The sequence below is a fragment of the Cervus canadensis genome, chromosome 9 (assembly GCF_019320065.1).
Source record: "Cervus canadensis isolate Bull #8, Minnesota chromosome 9, ASM1932006v1, whole genome shotgun sequence".
Lineage (NCBI taxonomy): Eukaryota > Metazoa > Chordata > Mammalia > Artiodactyla > Cervidae > Cervus > Cervus canadensis.
Genome location: NC_057394.1, coordinates 63,632,371 through 63,658,973, shown reverse-complemented (window position 1 = coordinate 63,658,973; position 26,603 = coordinate 63,632,371). Strand labels below are relative to the sequence as shown.

The following is a 26,603-nucleotide window of genomic DNA, read 5'->3' as shown; positions in this document are numbered from 1 at the left end:
TGTACACCACCACGCTGGTGCGATTCTTCAAATACCACGGAACTAATGCTTCAGGGTTTTGGCATGTGTGGTCAGGCTGTAAGCAGCTTTAGATAGGAAAGAGCTCTCTGCAGGAGGCCTCTTTCATCTTGTCACTAACCTTAAATCAGAGCACCCCTATGCTCTGCTCATCTCTGGCCCTAGCACATCTTTCAAATCTTTTGATCACACAATACCCTGCCTAACCTGTTCTTCCCATAGGTCAAAGAAGTAGAAATGAAAACTAAGTAATTAACCAGATGACCCGATCTCTTCCCTAGCTTCCCCTTCAGTAATCTCATGAACCAATTGTGTGAACAAGAGCAACAAGCCTGCACACAGTCTATACACAGTGGGGGGTAGCAACAACTCTGACTCCCAACCTCAACGATCAACTGAGGCTACTTCCCTTTTTCCTTTTAAAAACTTTCACAACTGAGTAGAATATTCAGAGGGCACTGATTCCACTGTCTGCTCAGATCACCATTCTGATTAAAAGCAACTTTCCTGAGTATTTGACTGATGAGCAGCCAGACCTGATTTAGTAACAGGTCATTTTTTGAACTGTTAGCTTGAAAGACCCTGATGCTGGGAAAGATTGAAGGCAGGCGGAGAAAGGGACAACAGAGGATGAGATGGTTGGATGGCATCACCAACTCGATGGACAGGAGTTTGGGTAAACTCCAGGAGTCGGTGATGGACAGGGAGGCCTGGCGTGCTGTGGTCCATGGGGTCGCAAAGAGTCGGGCACGACTGAGTGACTGAACTGAACTGAGCTTGTCATTTTTTTAGGTTTCAGCTTAAATAACATCTCTTCAGACTTTCCTTCTCTCTTTACTCAGGTAGGATTTTCATCCTCAATTACATGTTGGAGTGTCCCACAGTTTTCTTTATAACACTTACTACAATATGTGACTCCCCCCACCCAGTTTTGAGTAGTTGACATACATCATCGTATGAGTTTATGGTGGACAGCACGATGCTTTGATTTACATATTGTGAAATGACGCAATGGGTTAGGCTGACACCCATCTTCTCATATAGGCACAATAAAATGAGAAAAGAATTCTCCTTGTGAACATTTAGGATTTACTCTTTACTTTCCTGTCTACCACACAGCAGTTATTAGCATTGGCACTCGTCATTTACCTCTACAGAGATTAGATCAGGTGCTGCTGCAGCTGCTGACCTTTAACACCCCCTGGAAAAGTTCAGGGTGAAGAGCAGAAATGAGGCACTCCGCTCTGGGAAAAACTGGCAGAACAGGTCTTCAGATAGTTATTTTCAGGAGCTGGTTTTATGAACCCAATTCTTGTATCTCCTCATATCTAGAAAAGCACAAAAATACTTCATGGTTTTTTCCTTCATCCTTCATCCTCCACTGCTGCTCGTGACTGGAAGTAACCTTCATGAGACTTGCTGAAACCTGCTGCAAAAATATGTGCTTTAGTTGCATGTACTCCCCCATCACCAAAAGCACATATTTACTGACATTTCTCACAACCTTATTGGAGCAGTTTCTCAGAGCTATCTGAAATACTGTCTCCCGGGTTATAGTCCTCATATTGCCCCAAATAACTCAAAACTCTGTTATGCATTTTTTTTTAAGTCAACCTCATCATGTGCACTTACTTTTTTTTTTTCTTACTTTTTAAATGACATCTTCTGCTCTCCCACTTATCACAAGGCAGGGAATCTGGGTTACGTACCTGTGAATACTCTGTAGTGACTAGCACAGAACCTCCTTTCATGGACAAGGGCTACGAATGTCTGGTTCACCACTGTGTTCTTAGCACCTAGAATACACCCGGGTATTTAACAAACGTTTACTGAATGAACAAGTGCAATATTTCCTAAAGAAATACTTACTATAGGGAAACGATCTGAAAATTCAAGGGCTCTCTTTACTTGATACTCTACGTCCAGATTCCTATCATTTAATGCTTAGCTTTTGTATTGCCAAGTATCTCCTTTGGTCACTTCCCCAGTTAAGGAACAGAGAAATCCTGAGTCCTGTCTCCCTAGTAGTTCAGTTTCTGACACTACGTAATACAAAATTAGAGCTTAAAACCAAAAAGCTCATTTCTCCCTGGGATTATAAAAGAATATATGCTTTCTGAAAGAATTTGAAAAGTAGAAAAGGCAAACAAAACAAAACAAAAAAACCCCTCAAAACAAAAAGCAAAACCCACAGAATCTCATAATCAACAACCCAGGAAAAACCCAAAACTGTCATATAATCTTCCAATATGCAGAACAATGAAATATTGGTTATAAAGCTAGTGTCAGCCCCTCTTGTGTCATGGTGCTCGTAAGGGCATTTCCAAATTGTCTATCTTATGTTTTTAAATAAATGGGTAATTTTTTATTTAAGGCTGAGCTATGTGGCATGAGGAATATTATTTTCCCAATGGGGCTCAAACCAATGCCCCTTGCATTGGGAATATGAGTCTTAACCATTGAACTGCCAGGGAAGTCCCAAATAGTTAATATATTGGGATAATGAAAATCTGGTAAGTGAGTTGGGTAGAAAGACTTTACCCCCACAATGATCTGATTGGCTAGAATAAATCTTTACAGGACATTCTCTTTAAAAACACTGCCTGCTTCAGATAAGCTAATTAACATTAAACAAATAAAGCAAAAATAAAAGGCCACAACTTCTCAGATATAGATGCATCTTTATTCATACATAAAAAATAACACCTCAGAAATTCTTTTCTAAAAAGTCTTTTAATCATAAATTCAAAATGAAAAGATTGAAAGACAGTGTATAGCTTTTTAATTTTGTACACACTATAGTCACAGTAAATATTTAAGCTGCAAAAAAATATACCTCTCCAATAACAGGAAATGCATGACCTTCTGGAACTGTAGACTAAACTTACATGATGGTTTCAGAAGTCAAACTAAAAAAAAAAAAATTAACATTCTCAAGTAGAAGACTTGGCATTGCTGTTATTTGGGTGACTCTTTCTAGCTACCTCCCCCATGTCGATTCTTCCTCTTAGGTATACAGCTCAACAGAGAATTTCTTTTCCCTAATAATACCTATCATTGCCATGGAAAACAGGGAAGAGAAGTGATATGGGCTGCTGTAAATAGTCTAAAAACTATCTCCCATGATCATATGTTTCTAAGTGATGATGTTAACATTATCCACCCTATATAAGAGACAAAAAGTACCAAGATGTTTCAGGATCAAATAATTTATATATGATGACTGATTATCTCTTATGGAGCATGTAGGCCTCGGTACCATGTAAAGCTCAACCTTCCTTATAAAAAATATCATTACTTCAAAGAACCATAAAACGTTCAAGTGACAAATGTGAAGAAGCTGCTACATCCAAACAAGATAAAGACTTCTTAGTAAAACTGTAGCTTTTCTTTTTCTTTGGGCATAGGGATTAATTTATGATATTTTTCCCGATACAAAAAAAGTCATCTGATGAGACAACTTTATTATGGGTGTAGCTACCACCTCTCACCTTTTGTTCCCTCTGTCAATTCCCCCACTTGCTGGAGCCATTGATTTACTGGTAATGTTGGTATTATTTGAAGCATCAAAATCTGAGATGACAATTTAGAGAGTGGAACAAAAATCGTATAATTTCAGGGACAATGAACTTAAAATATCACCTTCACCAAACAGTAAAAAATGCTAAAACTGTCTGCTTTACTCTTTGAACTTGAGTTGTTCTTTTTTCTTCTTTATTTTTAGGTTTCAAAAGAGGTCACAGTTCTACAAAATTGGGCCAAGAAGTAAAGAAAATTAAAAAGTTCTTAGAAAATGCCAACAATCCCAATTTTCTGCCAGATGGAGCACAGACTTGATTTTTCAGGCCTTGGGCAGCTTTGAAGAGGGGAGGAGATGAAATGAAGACCACTTTTCCATCTTGTGCAAACAGCTGTTCTGTTCTTTTATTGTCAGTGTTGTTATATTGGGCTTAGTGTTTCCACAGGGCAAAAAACCTCTGGTTTGGCCTCACATTTTGTAAAACTGTCCTCAGGGTGGCATGAAAGAGCAGTAGACCTGCAGTACCAGTGATGTGGTCACTTGTGGAAAGTATCAGTATTTTCTCTCTCTTGGTGAGGTTACAGACATTCCAAGCATGATGGGAGAAACAGTAAATACGTACTATAGGAATATCCCTCTCTATCTTACGGTGAGGAAAGCAAAGCAAAAATAAGTATTCAAAGACCACATTTTTATCTTAAAAATACCAAAAGCTTCTCAAAAATATATATATATTAGGAATTTACATGAGGATAAGGACCTAGAAAACATCTCATCAGAAGAAAAAAAATTATAACAAAATCAGTGAAAGTAATAGATACTCTTCTACAAAATTCTGTGTTCAGAAAATATCACCCACTAAAAATGACCTTCAGTCAAAAGGTAGCTCTATTCAATTCTGCTTAGACTAGGAACTTTTTCAATTTGCTTAGGAGAAAAAAATCCATCTTTTAAACAGTAACACTCTTGAGTGGATTACTCTTATGGAAGGTATCATTGTAGTTCTATAGTCAAAAGAAGAAAAATCTGGCCCACAATCTGACTGAACAATTTACTCAATTTTCATGAAGCCTAAATGAACTAGGACTCAGAATCTCTTCCCATTAAAACCATGTGCGTCATCAAAACTAGAACACAGAACTAGCAGAACAATTGGGATTAATCTGTAAGAAAGTATAACGTCCAGAATTTGAATTTAGGCCTAACTGTTGAGAATTTTCTATTTAACATCTTCAGAGGCAGCGCTTGAAGCATCACGGGCCACCATCCTCCATCATGGTGGCTTTGATTAGTTTCCATTTTTATATCTGGGGAATATGAGTTTGATTTTTTTAAAAAAAGTTATTCATGGTTGATTGTAAAGATCTGTCCACAATGAATTAGCTAAAACATGTTACATATAAATGAGCCAAGTCAGATCACCCTGAGGCAGTTTAAAGACTTACAAAGCTTCGGTGAAGAACACAGAGACCAGGTCTCAGACTTCACACCACTAATGGTTAATGGTGTGACCTCTGAAGGCATCCTCTAGGCTTACTTACTAAAGTTGGAAAAATCAAAGTAGTTTTTCCTTAGCACATGCATAGGTCCCTCTTTGTGACACCAACCAACCAACCAAAAAACCCAAACCACAAAGAAAAAGCTCTGACAGACCAAACAAGCAAACTGCTAACAAAATAGAAAAAACCTTCACACCCTCTGTTTTCAAGTAAATGTTGTCTGTTCACTGACTGCAGTTTAGAGGGAAACCAAAACAGCTTCAAATTCATGGATTCACTGGGAGGATCCCACTCAGTCTCTCAGGGCAGGCTGGTGATATCTGATGGGGGGTTCGGGCTGTGGGAGACGCCCTAGATGGGCCGGAGCAGATCTTATGGAGCACACGTGAGGGTGGGTGGGAGGATCCTAAAAATGATTATTTGAAGAAAAGCCCACATGTCCTCAGAAGCCAAAGACACATAAATAAAATTCTCCTCTAAAAAGACACACTGGTTTTATGTTTTCACGTGATTTTAAAGGACGCACAGAACAAGGTAAATCTTTTTGGTTTTTTAGACCAAAGTCATCCTCTAATCTTAAGAAACTCAAAAGAAAGGAATAAAGGTGGACAGACAGAAAAAAGGGGTATTCTTCAACTCTTCTTCATTGCACAGGGAAATCCCCCTGAAGTAAGAATAAGAAAATTCAGTAAGTCGGAAAATAATTCTCATCTGAACAGTATTTTCCCTTAAAGCCACACTTTAATACTGATGTAGGCTTCATCCAATTAAAAATCACAAAGATTTTAAGAAGCAACCTTAGCTTTTATGCAATCACCATTATGAACCCTTGTCAGTTTGGGCTATGTATGGGTGATGTAATGGCTTTGAACCTTAACTTACACAGAACCTTTTAAAAGCAATGAATATCTTCTGTGATCTTATTTAATAACCTAAGAAACCTCATTCTTTAATAAAGCATGCATATTTACCCAAGCTTCAAATCACACTTTTCTTTCCCGTTTCTCACAAATGAAAAGCTTTTATTTCAGCATTCTGAATAGTAATGCCCTGTTAGGTTACTATCAGGACAAGTCTACTTTCCCAGGATAACATATTTTTTATTCCACAAGGCTGAATTTTCAAAATTCACAGTTATTTAGAAAAAAGAAATCTGCAGGTTTATAATCTACTTTATTATAAAAGGGATTCAATTTTTACAGTTATAGGTAATAGTATTTAGAAAAAAAGTTCAAAATTTATCAATATGAAAATATACCTTACTGATAGATACTTACTTATAAAAACATATTGCCTTTGCCATGTGAAAACCTGCTGTTTAGTTCTCTAGATTTCTTTATCAAGGCTTTTTTCTGAGCTTCATCAAATCGATGAACTTTGAGATCTGTATCACGGTCAAATGGTATTCTCTCTTGGGGCTTATTTTTATCTTCAGCAGCTTTATTCTTTAATTTTTTATGATGAATGTCCATAAGAGATTCTGACCTTTTTGATTCCTGGGGAGAGCAAGACGGCAGAAATAAAAATCTTAGTTTGGATAGGTCATTGGCAGAATATAATAATCATGAAACAAAAAATGAAGTAGTAATGGTGAACATTAAGGAGGGCTATTTACAAACCCCAATTGTTTCTCTTCTTTAAAAAAAAAAATTATTATTTTTATTTACTTGGCTGTGCTGGGTATTAGTTGCGGCATGTGGGGTATAGTTCCCTGATCAGGGACTGAAGCAAGGCCCCCTGCATTGGGAGCATGGAGCCTTAGCCCGGGACCACCAGGGAAGTCCCCTTCTTTTTTTAATACTTAAAAAAAAGTTATTTATTTTTGGCTGTGCTGGGTCTTCTTCACTGCACGAGGACTTTCTCTAGTTGCGGTGAGTGGGGGCCACTCCCGACTTGCAGTGTGAGGGCTCTCACTGAAGTGGCCTCTCCTGTTGCAGAGCACGGGCTCCAGCACACGGGCTCCAGGAGTTGTGGCTCTCGGCCTCTAGAGCTTGGGGTCAGTAGCACAGGCTGAGCTGCTCTGCGGCTTGCAGCATCTTCCTGGGCCAAGGACTGAACCCATGTCCTCTGCATTGGCAGGTGGATTCTTACCCCCTGGACCACCAAGGAAGTCCCTCAATGGTTTTTCTAAATCCAAGACAGCATCTCTGAAGAAAATATGTATCAGAGGCAAATTCAATTCAACCAAAATAAAGGTATCTATGAACTCATGGCACATGATCAAAAAAGAAAAAAATGGACATGAAACTAATGTTTAAATAACCATCATGCAAAGCATCGTATGATGAGTCAGTGTTAATGGGTGAGAAGGGAGCAATTACTTTCTCTCTTGGGAGCCTGATTAAAGCTTCACGGATACGCTGGTCCACGAAGCCTTTGTAGGTGGAATGGAAAAGATAGGCACCACCAGGCTGAAGCAAAAGCACGCTCAAAGAAGAAAAACAACAGCACAGAGATGACAAAATCCAAGGCTGGTGCAGGTAAAGTCTGCATGGTCCTGGCATAGACTGTGTGCCAAGAGAATTTCTGTCCCTTTCAGCTTTCCTTATCACCCTCATTTTCTTTCTTTTCAGCTGGGGAAGGTGCTCATATTTTCTTTTTCAAAAAAAATTGAAGTATAGCTGATTTACAGTATGATATTAGTTTCACATTTTCAAATATATCTAGGAGGATGAGGTTTGAGCAGAGGCAACTGGTTTTATAAATTAAGAGATTCATCACAGACCTTTCAGTATTAGTTAAAGGACAAGACAGAATAGCCCTGGATTGGAGGAGCAGGGCATGAGACGCGTGAGTAGGTGCAGGCAGTACAGATCAGCAGCCTCCAACTGCAGTGCGTGTGTGTGTGTGTGAGTGTGTGTGAGATGCGTGAGTAGGTGCAGGCAGTACAGATCAGCAGCCTCCAACTGCAGTGCGTGTGTGTGTGTGTGCGTGTGTGTGTGTGTGATGCGTGAGTAGGTGCAGGCAGTACAGATCAGCAGCCTCCAAGCAGCCTGCAGTGCGTGTGTGTGTGTGTGTGTGTGTGTGTGAGATGCGTGAGTAGGTGCAGGCAGTACAGATCAGCAGCCTCCAACTGCAGTGCGTGTGTGTGTGGTGTGGTGTGTGTGTGTGTGTGATGCGTGAGTAGGTGCAGGCAGTACAGATCAGCAGCCTCCAACTGCAGTGCGTGTGTGTGTGTGTGTGTGTGTGTGTGTGTGTGATGCGTGAGTAGGTGCAGGCAGTACAGATCAGCAGCCTCCAACTGCAGTGCGTGTGTGTGTGTGTGTGTGTGTGTGTGTGATGCGTGAGTAGGTGCAGGCAGTACAGATCAGCAGCCTCCAACTGCAGTGCGTGTGTGTGTGTGTGTGTGTGATGCGTGAGTAGGTGCAGGCAGTACAGACCAGCAGCCTCCAACTGCAGTGCGTGTGCGTGTGTGTGTGTGTGTATCCCTGGGGGCCACACAGAGCGGATTCCAAGGGGTATTGAAGGCACGGGGGATTTCAACGTTCTCTACCCGTGATTCTCAGCTGCTTCACGTAGCCTCACTTGAAACGGACTCGCCTGATGATGCATCTTGTGAGGATGTCTACCCTTTTATTACAGCCCTTCTCCATTTAATGAAGGAGAGGCCTTTCAGAATCTTATTAGAGAACACTGTCTTGAGGAACAAGGCTCCAGAGCATCAAATTAAAACACCTGCAATACTGGTATGAACGAAAGTTCTAATCAAGGAACTGGAAACCCAGGAGGCTTTGTGCTCTTTTGTGTCTCAAACATAATTTCTCTTAAAAGAGTGTGATATCCTTTTGGAATGGTATTTCTGCTGTTGTTGGAATGTTTCTGAATTCAGCTACATTGCAGAATGGGACAGTGAAAGACAGGGCAAGTTTTGCTTAACAACCTCATCTCCTCCAGACCCTGTCTCCTGTCAGAGAATGTATTTGAGAGCAAAGACATGAAGAGAGCTCAGTGAAGGCAAAATAACTGGTAAGAAATGCTGAAGGTGGCAGCATCTTATTTCATCAGAAGACAAATTCATGGCACCTACCCGCCTACGGTACAATTCAGAAGTGTCATAGAAATGATCATAATCATATTTATTTGAACAGAGAAATGAAGTCAGACATTTTCACAGAAAGTTAGTCTCACTTGTCTGACTTGACAATGAGATCTGACTTTGTCAACTAGGTTATGTGGTTGTTATTTCCTATAAATTGAGCTCTAGCTGGATGCTGTAATAGTAAGTATTTATTTAAATTAGCACTATTTCCAACTTCTCAATCCCTCTCATATAAGTTGGTCATTTCATACATCTTTAGGAAACAAATTGATTTGCAAGTTAAGTGCTTTCTAAACCTTTATTTTTAATGAAATTGGAGGTAAACAGAATCAAATATTGCTAAGAAAAAATAACCTATCAATACACATAGCATGGAGAAACAGTTAAGAACATAAGTGCTGAATTTGGAAAAATCAGAGTAGCAATGATGGTGCTGACATTTTCAACACATGTTGATCACAGGCAAGAAATTTATGCCTAAGTTTCTCAGCCGTAAAATAATAAATCCTGGTAGTAATAATGTCCAAATATTTGGATGAGGTAGGAATTAGGTCATCTAAGGAATACAAAGGATTTAGTATATCGGAGTACATAAGAGTCAGTCAATAAATGTTAAGTATTCAATTTACTGAGCATTTACTATATTGTAATCTGGACAAGATCTAAATTTATAATCAATATACATTAAATGTTATTATTTCCACTATACAGATTTGGAACGTGAGGCTGAGAAATAAACCCTGTTCGGGGGGCTGCAGAGTCAGGGTACTACAGTCCTTCCTCTCCCTGTTCACCCCGCCCTTCAGTATCCAGTAGGGTGGTGATGCTGCCCGCTTGTACCCTTTGGAAAAAGATGGAAACAGCCCTCAGCTGAGAAGTTACTAAATGTCAAACCGTTCGAGTTGAAAAAAAAAGGGACCGATGTGAAAAAAAAATCAAAGTTGAGACAGAGTGAAAGTGGGGAGACATTAATAATAATAATTTTTTGTTAATAGATCATTCTGAGGTTTAAGTAAATAAATAGAAACTCTTTAAAGAACTGAATGACATCATGATAATGAACTGTGTTCCATTCTTACCCACTGCTTTATGTGAACATGGTTTCCTAACTCTTAACCATAAGACTCTTAACTATAAAAATGAACAAACAAAAGAACATATTTGATGTTGAAATCTGTCTTATTCTAGCAGTGAGTAACATTCATCAAAAGACCAGAAAGTAACTGGAAAAAAGGTCTTTCATTAAGATATTAAGTTTACATTTTACTTTTGAAATTTAATAATTATCAAAATCCGAGATATGTTTATATCATTTTGATCAACTGAATTTACAACTTAATCCAAAAGGAAAGAAAAGTGTAAACATTTAAAGACTTTAGATATAGGAAATTAAAACCTTTTGGTTTCAATTTATGTGCATAGATTTGCTGAAGTGAAATATGACTTATCAAGTCTAATCACAGAAGACTTTTAAGCATAAAAGTGAATTCCATTAAGATAAAATTTGTGGCATAAGAGAAATGAAATTATGTATTCAAGAAGAAAAAAGGATGAAATAAAATTTCCAACTGTTAAGGAAGAGCTTGTTCATACATATTTTTAAAGGATATTAATAGATAATAAGTTGCTAAGGCATTTAGATATCATTTGAAACACTGAAAAGAATAATAAAACAAGCTATAAATTGTATCTCTGCTAACTATCAAAACTTATAATGACATCCAAACTATTTTTGGATGTCCAGGAGAAGTTTTTTGAGGGGATAATACTCTAAATACTGAGTAAAAATACTTGAAAGACCATCTCTCTCCACCCTTGACTGATTGAAAAGAAAAACAGATTCCTGAGCCCCATGACAGATCCAACCGTGGATCTCAGGAACCTGTGCTGTTAAAATCTACCAGCTTCTCACACAGGTGTCCCGTAAGACAGATGGTTCTGTCTGGTAGTTTGGTATTAACAGAGGGGGAAAGAGAATGGATAGCACAGGAGTAGGGTTAATCTGAGGATGGAGAACTATAATGGAGAATAAATATAATTATATGTGTACATATAAATGTAAAACATTTATACTGTAAAATTTAATCTTTTAGTGCAATTTCTTCACATTTTCCCTCCCTTCTTCCACTGAGATAATAATTCACTAATGAGACAATAAGGATGAAGGCAGACAGGCTATCAAGAGTCGGAAGGGAAAGGCTGAAGATTTAAGAAAGAGCTGGAGGAAACAGACAGCAGAGTCTGGAGAAACTGTGAGAAGCTGTAGAAGTCCTGCTTGTCCTTCCTAGAGCTGGTGCTGAGGAAAATGGTCTACACTGACGGGCAAAACTGTAGAAGGTAACAAAAAGTGAACACAAATGGAGAAAAAAAAATGGTCAGTTTCCACTGACTGATCCCCTACAGTAATAAACTGAACACCAAGAAAGACAGAGGAATACATTAAACCACTAGACTATTATAGTCAAATCACACAATTCAAGTGGACTGTTATGATAAAAGAAATGAACTGTTACATCAGTTTGTTTCAGGTGTGCCGTCTACCTAGTTTAGCACTATTTGCACACTGTGACTGATGCAGAGGACCGAACTTATAAGTAAGTAATAAAAACATATAGAAGCAGTTAGTTCACAGAATATCACACCAAAAGCCAACTCATGTGAGATCAATTTGCCAAACCACCAGTTTGTTGATTTACCAAATTTAATAATTTAACAAAACGTGTATGTTTTATACTAATTTGTAAAAAACTAGGGCACTTAAGTTTGAAGGTGATAGCTTCTCAGAAGCTTTAGAAAATCCATGCTAAGGTTCTAATTGTTTGGTTTTCCTTTTGCCTTCATGTGCTTAGTCGCTCAGTCGGGTCAGACTCTTTTGCCTTCATGGTCATATTTTATAAAGATTGCTGAATTTATCAATACTAGGAGGTGGTTCAGTCTGAAAACCATATTAATATTTTGAAAAGTAGGTCTCATAAGTAACCAAAATTTCACCATAAGACTCAAACCCTAATTTTTTGGAAGCATTTTAAAGTAAATTGCAGACATCATTACATGTTCTGTATTTGTTTACACTGTTTTCTTTTAAAGTAAATTTACATACGATGAAATGTGCAAATCTTAAGACTACATTCACTGAGCTTTACAATTTGAACTCCTAGCAATATGTGGAATGTATTTCCATCACTTCAGGAAGCTCTGCATGTTCCTTTCTTGTCCATCTCCACATTCCCACTCCAACAACAACTATTCTGATTTTTTCCCACCACAGACACATTTTGCTTATTGTGGAGCTTCATATAAATGGAATCATACAGTGGTACACGTGTGTGAAATCTTGGGTATGACTCCCTGCACTCAGCATAACGACTTTGAGATTAATCTACAATGTTGCATTTATTTGTAATTTTCCTTTTTATTCCCAAGTCGTATTTCATCATATATATACCCACCCCTTGCCCCGCTGCTTACTGGTAGATACCTGGGCTTATCAAAGAAATTAGCTGTTATGAATAAAGCTCCTATGAAGATTCCTACAGAAGTCTTTTTAAGGCTATTGTGAGTGAAGCACTCTCAAGTCTGTGAAAACTTTGCTAACTACATTTTTAATGCTTATAGAACTTTTCATAAACTAATGCACTGGGAACAGAAAGTAATTTTCCTAAACACCTGAATACCTTTCAGGAGCTGAAGGGTTCAGTGGTTTATTTATTCTTTGAGTGAAATACCAGGTTTTTTGAAATGAGTAAGAGACAATTACAAAAATAATAATTTGCCCAATGAATCCTGACTGTTTTCAAGTTTAAATTGAACTATATTTAAAGTTTCATACTTTTATTTAAATCTTTACATCAAATATTCTAAATTGACTTATATTTAGAAATGTATGAATTGGTATCTCTAGGAGTTAACAGGGCTCTTACTTTCTGATCATGTGCTACCCATCTCCAGGAATTGAATTTCTGATATATGATTCAAGTAAAAAATGAACTGGGGTGGGATGATTTGGAAGAATGGCATTGAAACATGTATATTATCATATGTGAAACGAATCGCCAGTCCAGGTTCGATGCATGAGACAGGGCACTCAGGGCTGGTGCACTGGGATGACCCTGAGGGATGGGGTGGGGAGGGAGGTGGGAGGGGGGTTCAGGATGGGGGACACATGTACACTCATGGAGGATTCAAGTCAGTGTATGGTAAAACCACTACAATATTGTAAAGTAATTAGCCTCCAATTAAACTAAATTAAAAAATATATATATAACTAAAAAAAAAAAAAGAACTGAAATATTAAGAGATGCATTAAAAAAGCCCACAACATGAGGATTATACATATATGTGTATATATATATGTACACACAAGAGTATCTTTCAGAACAGATGTATAGAAAAAGACTGAGATGAGAAAAACATATAAAAGAAAGAGAAACAAGAAAAAGAGAAAAAAAATGAGAAGAGCATTAAAAGATGTAAAAAAAAAAAAAAAAAGAAAGGTTACGCATTTTATTCTCTGACTTACATTGTATGAGGAGACTTGCTCAACCAATCTCTTATCCCTTCCTGACAGTATATATTCTTCATCCTTCTTACTGAATGACTTTCTTGCTTCTTGCATCTCCTGAGGAACGAACAGATAACACATTATGGAACCACATTATCAGGAAAAAATGAACAAGAAATACTGTTATTTTAATTCAGATTGAGTAACAGGAGACTAGACAAGGCCAGGCCTGTTGATTCTCTTCCCACTAGAAATGTTAATATTCTTGGCAAGGGATCTGTTAGTCTCCTACTCTAACATTTTCCTGAAAACAACAAAAAAAGCCCACAAAACCTCCATCCAATCAACTAACTGGATTCTATCAAACTCAGAGATGAGTCTGACAAACTGTAATAAAATGTAGAAGAGAAAATAAGGCTTAAGAAGAAATCTTCCATTACTGTTTTCAAAACCAGGAAAAGCACTCTTGAGGGAAAAAAATGAAAAGAAAGAAACAAAAGGGATATAGAAAAATAAAAATAAAACTATCTTTAATTCACAGAAGACATATGAGTGTCAATGTAGAAAACTCCACAGATCTATTAAACAACTCGGCATTAACACGGCTGAAGTGGCTTAGCAGCAGCAGCAGCGGCATTAACAAGCAAGTACAGCAAAGCTGGGGCTTCCCAGGTGGCTCAGTGGTAAAGAATCCGCCTGCTGACGCTGGAGACAGAGGAAATGTGGATTTGATCCCTGGGTCAGGAAGATCCCCTGGAGAAAGAAAGGGCAACCTGTATTCTTGCCTGGAGAATCCCATGGGCAGAGGCGCTCAATGGGCCGACCATGGGGTCGCAAAGAGCTGGACACGACTGAGCACACAGATGCGCAGCAAAGCTGCAGGACACCAGGCCAACAGACAAAACATACCAGCAACGAACAATCAGAATTTGAAATTTAAAAAGATATACCATTTACTATGGCACACACACTGATGAAATACTTAGGTAAATTTCCAATAAATTTTAGTTGTTAGAAAAAAAAAAATTCTGGAGAATACAGCCCCAACCAGGAATGACTAAGGCTCAGACACAAACTGAAAACTATTTTTCTCAAAGCATGTTTTTATACTGTTGCTATCTCCTTAAGATAAAGTCTAAGAGGACCCCAATTTTTATCTAAATAATGGACTAAAACAACACTGTACTTAATAAAGTATGCTAAAAACCATAACATAGGAGTAGCTCATTTCTCATTTTTCCATAACAATTTTCCCAGAAACAGATTCTTTACTTGTAATATTAAGAGAAAAATGATGTTCTGATAAGATGGAGGTGAAAACCTGACCATCTAAGAGTTAGTAAATCTAGTCAAGACTGGGAGGCAAGATCATAACAGATCTTATTCAATTAGTTTATGCATAACACTTTCATTTCTTTCTAATCTTACTTCATTTAGGCCATGTTGGCATTAGTGGTGGGGAGATGAATGCTAGGGAATCAAACATAAAAAGTAAGACAATAAAATAAATTAAAAAAAAAGGGAAAATGATGGAAAAAAACATACAAAAAGGATATTTGGAAAGAGAGGAAAAAAAGGAAACTTGACTAAGATCTGTTATAAAAATAAAAAATTAGTCATGATCTTTATCAAGGACAGCTCTATGATACTTTCTGTGATAAATTCTACCACAAATATGTCTGCGGTATTACATGCTGTGATATAGTATCACATAAGATTTAAGGGGTATTAATAATCCCTTTGTGAGTCTGTTGCAAATATACAACAAAACACTTTTAGCCGTAAAAAGAAGGACTGGGTCTAAAGAACTCAATCACAGGATCTAAAATCTTAAGTTCAAACTGTACTGGTTACTTTCTCTTCGTTCCATTTTTCTGTGTTATTTTTCTTTGAGGAAGACTTCTTGCATATCTAGCTGCAGGCTAGACATCTACTCACACACAGTGAGGAGCAGGAGGTCTGAAAAAAGCACAGATAAAAAGTCCACGTAAGGGATTTTCCTGGCGGTCAGGAATCCGCCTTGCAATGCAGGGGACACAGGTCTGATCCCTGGTCAGGGAATTAAGATTCCACAGCCTCAGGGCAGCTGAGCCTGCACGCTACAGCTGGAGAGTCTGTGGGCTGCAACGGAAGATCCCACACGCCACAGTGGAAGACTCTCCATGCGGCAACTAAGACCTGAATAAGCCAAGTAAATAATATTAAAAAAAAAAATCCATGTAAGCAAGGGTATTAAGTTGTCTTTTTGGAGACGATCTTAAAGGCTAAATTATAAAAATGCCAGTAGGTTATTTTTATAGAAGACCAGTTAAGAAAGAGCAGACAGGCATTCCAACACTAGTCATTCACAGGCTCATATCTTTCAATTTTTTAAATGTATTTATTAATTGGAGGATAATTGCTTTACCACATTGGGTTGGTTTCTGTCATGTATCAGCATGACTCAGCCAAGGTCTACATGTGCCCCCTCCCTCCTGCACCTCCCTCCCCCGCTCCAGGTGGTCACAGGGCCCCAGTCTGAGTCCCCCGGGTCATGCAGCAAATTCCGACAGGCTCTCTATTTCACACGTGGTAATGTATGTTTCCACACTATGCTCTCCATTTGTCTCACGCTGCCCGTCCCCCACAGTGTCCACAAGCCTGTTCTGTCTGCATCTCCACTGCTGCCCTGCAGATGGGTTCATCAGTACCATCCTTCTAGATTCCGTATGCATGTGGAATTAATACACGATATTAATCTTTCTCTTTCTGACTTACTTCACTCTGTGTAATAGGCTCTACGTTCATCCACTTCATTAGAACTGACTCAAATGCATTCCTTTCTATGGCTGAATAACATTCCATTATATATATGTATTCATACCACAAATTCCGTATCCATTTATCTGTCAATGAACATCTAGATTACTTCCATGTCTTAGCTATTGTAAACAGTGCTGCAGTGAACACTGATGTCTTTTTCAATTACGGTTTCCTCAGGGTATATGCCCAGAAGTGGGGCTGTGGGGTGTGGCTCACCTCTGTACCCCACCTTCTGCCGCATCTTCTGCCCCCAGGTGTGTTGGTTCATCTCACCTTTCTATTATAACTCTTGGATTTCCTTGAATCTTCAGGGCAAAAGAGAACTTATGGTTTTGCCACATATTCTGCTAAAATGAGGCGTTTCCCACATACCATCCACATTTTAAGAACAACACTATTTCACAACCAATTCTTCATGAAAATCAAAGTGTCTTAAGGAGCTTTTTCTGTCACCTGTGACCAAACATGATGCTTGCCAGAGGAGACATTCAATTTTTGGTTATAGAGTGAAAATAGAAATCTTCATAATTCTAGGTACTAATGAACAAGACAAACAGAGTTAGGGGTATGGATTAAGTAAGGAACTGTTTAATTTAGAACTGATAAGTTATAATCGTAAGGTGCCAATTAGTCAAGCATTTAAGATAGCATTCACAACTCAAGGAAATTGGAATCTCTGATGAAGTGAATTTAAGGAGTTATCTGGTTGGATTCTTGACAATGGAGTATTTCATAGTAAGTGTAGAAATCCAAGAAAAGAAAATCTAATAATAATGATGTATTTTATGCAGAGCTTTTGCTTTTTCTGGTAAATTACTCAATGTATTAAGGAAAGGGCTTTTTTGCCTATCTTGACAGTAATGTGAAGTTTAGTGCAATGGAGCTACTGTTATTTTCAGAGACAGTCACCATCTATCACTTAACTTGCTAGGTTAATCTGTGCCTTGGTTTTTTCCAAGATATTCTGAAAGAAACTTCCATGGAGACAGTATGACGTATAAAGACTGGGGGATTTGGAATCAGAAAGGTCGAGAATGGAATTACTGTTCATCACTTACCAGCATTTAATTTCAGAAAAGAAATGACCTCATAGGGGACAGTTGTCTCCTTTCATAAAATGAGGTTAATAAACTTACGTCTCCAGGTTCTCTTGAGGTTTAATGAGACAAATTTGTTGGGAAACAGTATCAGTATAAGTGAATACACAGGAAGCAACTGGTGCTGCTTTCTTTCCTTATAACTTTCCTTCAAGGGAAATCTTTTCCCTTTGGAATCATAAGCTAAGAAATTGTACCGTGGAATAATTCTGCTTTCTATTTTTTTCAAAATAGAGCCAACATGGACAGAAATACAGGAACGCAGAAGCCCTCTCACCTTAGCTTTCCTTTCCCTGTCGGCTGGAGTGTCGGTCCAGACTGATCGGTCTCCAGATTTGCCATCAGCTCTTCTCTTGAAAGTTCTGGGCCCGAGACCAAAGTCTTTCATTTCTGGAGGAAGTTCAGTCATCCAAGACTCTCTCGTAATTGGTTTAGATGAATCCTTTAAGAGAAATAAAAAGTTAAACAAAAAAAAAGTAGCCTGCAAAGTGTGGACATTTATGCATATATGTGTAGAATACTACCTAAGTGACTATGCTTCTCAACTGAGGCAGATGTTAACAGAAAGAGACATTAAGAGAAAGACAAAGGCCCGTCTAATCAAAGCTATGGTTTTTCCAGTGGTCATGTACGGATGTAAGAGTTGGACTATAAAGAAAGCTGAGTGCTAAAGAATTGATACTTTTGAACTGTGGTGTTGGAGAAGACTCTTGAGAGTCCCTTGGACTGCAAGGAGATCCAACCAGTCCATCCTAAAGGAGATCAGTCCTGAATATTCATCGGAAGGACTGATGTTGAAGCTAAAGCTCCAATATTATGGCCGCCTGATGTGAAGAATTGACTCCTTGGAAAAGACTCTGATGCTGGGAAAGGCTGAAGGCGGAGGAGAAGGAGAAAAGGATGACAGAGGATGAGATGGTTGGATGGCATCACTGACTTGAAGGACACGAGTTTGAGCAAGCTCTGGGAGTTGGTGATGGAGAGGGCAACCTCGTGTGCTGCAGTCCATGGGGTTGCAAAGAGTCCAACACGACTGAGCAACTGAACTGAACTGAAGAGAAAAGTATTTAATAGATGGCTGATTTTTCTTGTCATATATGTTATAAATACTTTCATCTAATTTATCGTTCTTTGGACTTAATGTTATCTTTTGCCATACCATCATTTTTAATTGGGCAAATTTGTCAGTTTTCTCCTTTTATGGCTTCTGAGTTACCCTAGAGACTAAATTTTTATATACATACACATGAAAAAGGACATTTTTTAAGTGTCTGTTATCAAAACTGAGATTTTTGATATATCTGGTCGATTTCTCAGAGTAAAGTGTACTATGTATTTGAAACTTACGTCATCTCCTTTAGTCAGTTTTTCTTTCATTCTCTGGGCCCTCTTTTCAAACTCTGCTGTTACACTGGAGTTAACTGGTCCTTTGGCAGGCATCGGCCCGACAATGTCTTCCTCCTCACTGCTATCCGTTTCCTTCTGAAACAAGACAGGACCTTTAAACCAAGAGTGGAGCGACACATTATAGAAAATGATCCTAAATTACTCAAAATTTAACTGAGACCGATAACCTAGAAACAGAACGAAAGAGCAAGCACTGTGTTACTGGCTAATCACTGAGCACCTTTCCTGTGCCTTCGTCAAGTGCACCAGAGGTCACAAATCCAGGGTGTGAGGTCTGTCCCGCCTCGCCCCCTGTGTCCACGGCAGAGCTCATTAACTCACTTCAGCTCTATTCCTGATGGACACAGATGTGGCCTCACAATTCCTCTATAATACTCCAGGGAAGTGGTCAGGGAAGACAGAGTTGAAACCATTTTCTTTCCTGGCACAGAAAGAGCTCTTTGGAAGAAGAAACACATGAATAAGACATTCTTGGAAGCTATATTAGCCTTCATGATTTAGTACAGTCCACTGGAACAGAAATGCTGTCCAATACCTTCCAAAAGGCTGGCCCAAACGAGTGAATTTGGTGCCCAAATTACTCTAGGGATACAGTATTACTGCAAAAATTGGATTCAAATTATTGTTGGTAAATCATTTTAATAAAGGCTTTCATGTAAGACTCTGTGTTAGATGCTATATACACTAGGGTTTAAAATAGTCCTTGACCTCGAGGAGAGAGAATAAAATAAACAACAAGATGAACAACAATAAGATGTTTGTACTCCAGCTGTGACAGGTAGTTTCTTCCTCTTATTTTTTCAACTACCAGGATCAGGCGACTTAATCTGTGTTGTTTACACTTTCCCTGTTAACCACTCGATGGTAACTCTCTGTGGTTTCTTCTCTGAACCTTTATAGCAATTGTTCTCAGCACAAATAACTAGATAATTACATCTTGTCTTGTGGCTGATTCTAAGCCACACACTCTCTCTCTCTCAATAACTGGACTTTGTCTCATTTGAACCTCATAATAAAACCGGGAAATAGCATTATTATTCCTGTTTTCTTTTTGAGGAAACCTAGGTTTAGAGAAATACACTTGGAAAGATTAAACAACTTGTCTGAGGTTATAAAACATGTACCTAAGACTTAAATGTTCTAAGATCAAAGCCAGTATTTTTTCTACTTATACTCCAGCAGACTATTATTTCCTTTATTTCAACTGCTAATGATTTAACTTTAAATGTTTTAGCTTTTCTCGACAACAGTAAGCTCTTTGATGGCAAAGACATTATCTTAAACATATTTATAGCCCCCTACAAACATAATACTTGGTGACATAAAACGAGCAGATGTAAAAGATATAATAAACTTTAAAAATTACAAGAAACGTGATATCAATAGAGTGTTGACATTTAGGATGATGGGATAAGTTAATGATATTTACACTTCCTTCTATTTTAGTATATGTGCTGCCGAAGCGAGCACACACTTCCTTCTAAGAGATAGTTTTATAAAGGCAGAGGCCTGAAATTTGTAGGGACTGTAACAGCTCCAACCAATAACTATTGCTAAGAGAACCCAGTGTTTTGTTCATGCTGGTTGGAATCATGCTCTTTTTAGGAAACTAAAACCTTCTCTAATTTCTGGGGAAAATGCTGATAATTCTAAACCAATCACTTTGGTTTCACTCCTCCTGCCCAACTGATTGGCTTGAGCATGGGCATATGATTTAGCGTGGGCCGCAGAAATCTGAGGAGAGGTCTATGGGAAACCTGGAGAGGTTTCCCTCCCCCTAAAAAGGGGAACAAGATAGCGTTCATTCCTGTGTCTGGACACTGCCACCTGCATGTGAATCTTAGGACTCTGGCAGGCTTCCTGGTATAAGGAAGGGGTCAGCCTGAGAGGAATTAACATACTGCAAGTGACAGAGAAGACATACAAAACTGGGGTCCTGGGTGAGCTCGTGAGGCTATTAAGTTAACCAACCGTGGAATGACCCTATCTCTAGACCTCATCTTAGGTATGAAACACATTTTCCTTAATTTGGGAATACAGATTATAGATCATTCAGGAAGTTAAACAAACAACCCATTTCCTAACTAGGAAGGTGAGACTAAGCTTCACTGTGAGTTGGACTTTCTGTTATTAGCAGCTAAAAGTGCTGTAGCTGGTGGCAAGCCAGCCACATAAATATCTGGGGGAGATGTGGACAGCAGGTATCAAGGCTCAGGGGTAGCAGCCTGCCTGGCATATTTAAGGAGCAAGAAGCCCAGTGTGGTCAGATCGAAGTAAGAAGAAACCAGGGAGTTAATGGAAGACAGACTGTACAGGGCCCTGTAAGGACTCTGGCTTTTATGCAGAGAGGGGAGCAGCAAATTAGTTTTGAGCGTGACTGACATGATCTGACTTTATCTGGGCCACTCTAGCTGCTGTGTTGAGAAGAGGTAGCAACAAGGGCTAAGACATGAAGACCAACAATAACACAAGTGAAATAGGATGCTGGCTTGAGTCAGGGTGGCAGCAGAAGTGGCTGGATTCTGGACGTTCTGGAAGGTGGGAACAGAATTTGTTGTCAGATTGATTTCTGTGACTAAGTGCCTGACACACTTAGGTGTTCTATAATCATTTGTAGGTATTCTATATCATTCATTGAAAGAATGAGTAAATGCTGGAGTTCATGAGCTTAACCACCGAATTATATTTCTTTCAGTAACAACCTCTGTGGAACTGATGAATTCTCAGTGGAGATGCACAAGAGTCTATGAATTCACATATAGGAAAGCACAGCAGAACAGCAGGCTGAACAGTGATAGAAAGTCCTAAGAACTGGGTTCTGAGTTTTAGCTTTACTAAGTAGAAACTGTGCTATTTGGAGTAAGTTATCCAATGTCTCTGGCTTTTAGCATCTCTAAGATACAGATCATAATTATTTCATAAGGCTTTGGAGAAGCTGAAAATAGTATCCATATATGGAGAAAATGCATTATAAATTATATTCTTCGAATCTCAGCTATTGTTAAGGACCAGCCCTCTAATAAAGAAAATAGACTTCCTCCTTGATTCTAGAATCACCTGCTCTTTCTTTTCAAAACATCATGTACCCACGAGTGACCCTGTTAAATAATGGTACCAGAACTGGGTGGGACAAAGTTAATTTCAATATTTTATAATAATCATTTCACTATTTAAACATTTCTCAGCTTGCTCTCTTTTGCATCAAATCACAACAATTCTTTAAACTGTTCACCGTATTCTACTTTCCAGGACTTAAAAGCTTCCTTTCAAGGATGAGAAGCATGAATAGATCACACCCTGTCAACTCATGACTGCCTTGTTATTTTCCTAACAGAATCTCAGGTCTGTGAAAGCTTTTGATTTTGTCTCCCTATGCTGTAATCCTAAATTAGTATGACTATGACACATCTTACATTACAGTTGAGTCAAATGATTATAGTTATTACTATGTAAGGTCTTGGTTTCTTACATCTTGTTCTTTAATAGAAAAATCCCCAAACCTCAGAGTTGAAATATGATGACACTTGTCCTGGATCACTTCTGCTTTTGTCACTTTTCTGTGTAGATTTAAGAAAACCAGGTGGTAGAGCAGGACCTATCATAGGCCTGAAAAATAAAACGTACCTTTAAAAAGTCAGCTTTCAGTTGACTTTTACTTTTCAGTAAAAGCTCACACAAATAATAAAAAGCCAGATAATAATAACAAATGTGGAAAATGAGAATCTTATTCAGTGTACTATTTTTACTCTGTAACTTAGTATTCATGTATGGATGTGAGAGTTGAAGCATAAAGAAGGTTGAGAGCTGACGAATTGATGCTTTTGAACTGTGGTGTTGGAGAAGACTCTTGAGAGTCCCTTGGGCTGCAAGGAGATCCAACCAGTCCATCCTAAAGGAGATCAGTCCTGGGTGTTCATTGGAAGGACTGATGCTGAAGCTGAAACTCCAGTACTTTGGCCACCTCATGCGAAGAGTTGACTCATTGGAAAAGACCCTGATGCTAGGAAAGATAGAAGGCAGGAGGAGAAGAGAGAGACAGAGGACGAGATGGTTGGATGGCATCACTGACTTGATGGATATGAGTTTGAGCAAGCTCCGGGATCGGTGATGGACAGAGAAGCCTGGCATGCTGCATCCCTGGGGTCGCAAAGAGTCAGACACGACTGAGCCACTGAACAACAAACCTAGCATTTTTTCACCGAGTATCATAAAAAAATTTAATTTCTGCACTTTAATTTTCTATTTATTAGTTAATGATTAGATGCTAAACCAGTAATTCTCATTCTTTGTGGCAGCGGTATAAACCCACTTCCTAAAAGAACTAGGTAAATAAAAATAATGACAAAAAAAGAATCCTTATTATGGACTAAAGCCTGTGAAGATCTTTTTATCTTGTGCCTTGGCTTTCAGTTTTGATATTCACTGTCCACTGAAAAATACCTTAGTGGCATTTTAATTACAGTCAGAACTACTTAGGTACAAATGGAATCTTAAGGACATATGTAGCAAATGCGAACAACAGCTGTTAGTAATTTACTTATGGTTACATGCGTCAAGGCAGTATAAAAACCAATATTTTGTCCTCACTAACAACCCAATTATGATGCGGAAATGTGTAACAAAGAAAATAGTTCATCTGAGACCCAGAGAGAAAGGAAAAGGTAGTATGCTAACCTCATTTCAACCAGAGAGTGTATTTTTCTGTTTCCCTCAAAAAAAAAAAAAAAAAAAAAAAACCTGTTTGGGATAAGTTGCTCCATTTTCTACCCAAGCCAAAGGATGCCCAAGGACAACACACACTAGGAAGTGGCAGAGCTGGAGCTTTCGCTTTGTTTGGTTTTCTTTTGGGCCACGCTGCACGGCATATGGGATCTCAGTTCCCCAACCAGGGGTCAGACCTGTATCCCCTGCGCTGGAAGCATGGAGGCTTAACCACTGGACTGCCAGGAAGTCCCCAGAGCTGGAGTTTGAACCCCGGTCTATCTGATGGCAAAGTTCATTTTCTTTCAAGTTGCCCTACTGCCACAGTCTGAGGCAACTAACTTCTGTTCAAAAGAGAAAACTTGCTGAAATTCTAGGTCTTCGAAAGAGAAAGTGCTTTTTGTGTGGAAAAAACAAAAAGAGGAATGCTACTTTCTACTCTCTTTCATACTATTAAGTTTCTCCATTCTATCTTTGCCTTTTTCAAGAGATGGCCCTGTGTGAGTGGAACCAACCAAGATGGCAGGAATGTCCTAAGCTGAATTTCCCAGGCGGCACTGTCCAACCAGAGTTTTACACACAGGTTTCCCGGCAGGGCAAAAACAGTACCAGAGTCACAAGGCCTGGGTTCTGATCCTGGCCACTTGGTTACCTCTTGTCTGGGTTCATAAAGCTGCTATGAACCGAAACAACTGTACGTATGAAAAATGCAGAAGTGTGCTATTAAGAGAGATCAAATCAGTTGTCGTTTATAAAGTATAAGGAAGTGATATAAGAGTTTTTTCTGAGCTTTTAGAAGATCTACAAATGCAAGTACAGCTCAATTCTCTGGCCTCAGGGAATTTTGTGAGGTTAAAATTACTAACACATACAATCTTAAAATATAGTAAAGGAACATAACCACGGCATGCTACAGGCTCATGGAAGGTTTTCCTTCCAATATATCCTACCACCTGTTTATTTCAAAGATATATTTTATTATCGTCAAGATAGAATTCTCAAGAAACTGCTCTGCCTCTAATAACTATTTTCTTGAAAGGCATGTTATATCCCAGCAGTCAGCACGTTTCCCGTAAAACGCCAGGCGGATGTTAGGTTCTGAGGGCCACGTTTGGTCTCTGCTGCATATTTGTCTTTTCATTTTAATGGCCCCCCAATGATCATTCTTAGCTTGGGGGCCATACAAAAACAGCCATGGACTGCCCAGCCTTCTTATTTCTTTTTCTTAATAATAAGCACCCTTTTATCTGCAGACACCATTACAAAGACTATTTTATATTCACAACAAAAAGTGTTTTTTTGAGTTGTAGTCAGAGGCAGTTACTTCCAGAAAGTTATATGAAAATTAGAAGCTGACAATTGTGATTACAACCTCTGAACATAAAACGTACAACAGCCTTTCCTACTTGTTCTTGCACATTGGGATATACTGTTATGGATTATAAACAATTTGGTGTGCAATTTCATATTCAGCATTTAAAAATTTTATAATTTCGAGAAGACAATATTTACTATATGTTTATTCTGCGCTAGGCACTATAGAAGAGTCACACGTTTATATATGTATACAGACACGACATCTCAATCACCATGACAATTCTGTAAGGGGTGTGTTGCTATCTTAATCCATGGATGACACATTTGAGGTTCAGTTAACTGTGTAATTTGGTACATAGGGATTTGCCTGTTCTTTCAATAAATAATTAAGGAGATATCTGAATTAGATCCCTGGTTGGGGAACTAGGATCTCATATGTCAAGTGGTGCAGCCAAAAAAAGAAAGAAAGAAAGAAAAAAAAAAGATCAATTACCAGGATTCTAGTCATTGGCTATATGTGAAACTTTGTTTTTTTAAAAAAAAGGGAAAAGGGTCATGTTTCACCCAGCCTATCACAGAATGCTGTTGTATCAAATAAGTCACGTGAGTGTTTTTCATGAATTGTTAAGTGTCATAAACATGTAAATAATTTATTTTTCTTATGTGGATTTAAAAATTTTTTTCACTTCAAGTTTATTTCAAATGTTATATAAGTTAAAAAATAATTTCAGGGACTTCCCTGGTGGTCCAGTGGTTAAGACTCTGAGCTCACAATGCAGGTGGCCCAAGTTCGATCCTGTGTCAGGGAACTAGATCATACATGTCGTGACTAAAACCCAACGCAGCCAAAAAAATAAAAGTAAAAAACAAAACAAACAAAAAAACAATTTCAGACAACTCTTTAATGAATTAATAGACACGAGAAAAGACTGGCCTGAAAGGGTACACATTCTTACCGTGGAGGAGAATCATCTTGCTTTTTAAATCCGGGAGGAAGAGCTGGCCCAAAAAACCCTTCATCATCATCATCGTCGTCATCATCTTGATTTCTCCTCGGTTTTCTGAAAACATAGTAGTGTAATTTTATGCATGTATGTCAGAAGTTTTTTCATAGGGAAATTTTTAATTTTTAAAGGCATAATAACTTCAACTAGTTGTATAAATTCTGAAACAATAAATCTATCTTGCCAAGCAAAAAAGAAAAGGTACCACAGATCTTATACTAATCTTTCCTGGGAATTCACTTGAGGTCAAAATAGAGACTGGTTACTTCTCTACAGCAGTGATGTATCAATTTTCTGTATTTTATGTGTTGATAAAGACTCTAACCAGTGAAGTTTCAAATATTCTACTTGCTAGATATTTTTAAGCAAAGAGTTTATGACATTGGCTTTTAAATTCACTTTCGTGAGGGTTGCTATTTTTGTCCCTTAGTCATTAAAATGCATTAAAAAAAACCCTTGCTATCCCTTAATAAAGATTTGATTTCTTATCTACATGGGCCTTGGGTGAGTAAGGCTAGATCAGAGGGAATTCTTCATTTACTTAAAAAGCACACACTGCACACATAAGTTTTAAAAGAAGATGTATGGTTTACTCATAATATTTAATCACTTCAATAATACCTTATGGAAAGGTTCTTTATAAAAGACGTTTATTGAAATTCTAGATATCTCTGGAGCTATATACTACCAAGATACAT

General features: G+C 38.3%; 1 protein-coding gene across 3 annotated transcripts in view; it reads right to left on the bottom strand.

Moving 5' to 3' along the window:
* Positions 1-2,682: 2,682 nt before the first annotated feature.
* GPALPP1 (GPALPP motifs containing 1) overlaps positions 2,683-26,603 on the bottom strand; it is a 32,091-nt gene continuing 8,170 nt past the window's right edge. For 2 of the 3 annotated variants that reach the window (XM_043477828.1, XM_043477830.1), the window contains exons 3-9: positions 25,858-25,962; positions 22,384-22,489; positions 18,824-18,958; positions 17,754-17,918; positions 13,596-13,694; positions 6,315-6,533; positions 2,683-5,701 (exon numbers count right to left, since the gene is read on the bottom strand). In XM_043477828.1, coding sequence (XP_043333763.1) covers positions 6,315-6,533; positions 13,596-13,694; positions 17,754-17,918; positions 18,824-18,958; positions 22,384-22,489; positions 25,858-25,962 — 829 coding nt within the window. In that variant the 3' untranslated portion in view covers positions 2,683-5,701. The remainder of the gene's footprint in view (positions 5,702-6,314; positions 6,534-13,595; positions 13,695-17,753; positions 17,919-18,823; positions 18,959-22,383; positions 22,490-25,857; positions 25,963-26,603) is intronic. The other variant, XM_043477829.1, reaches the window with a different exon arrangement.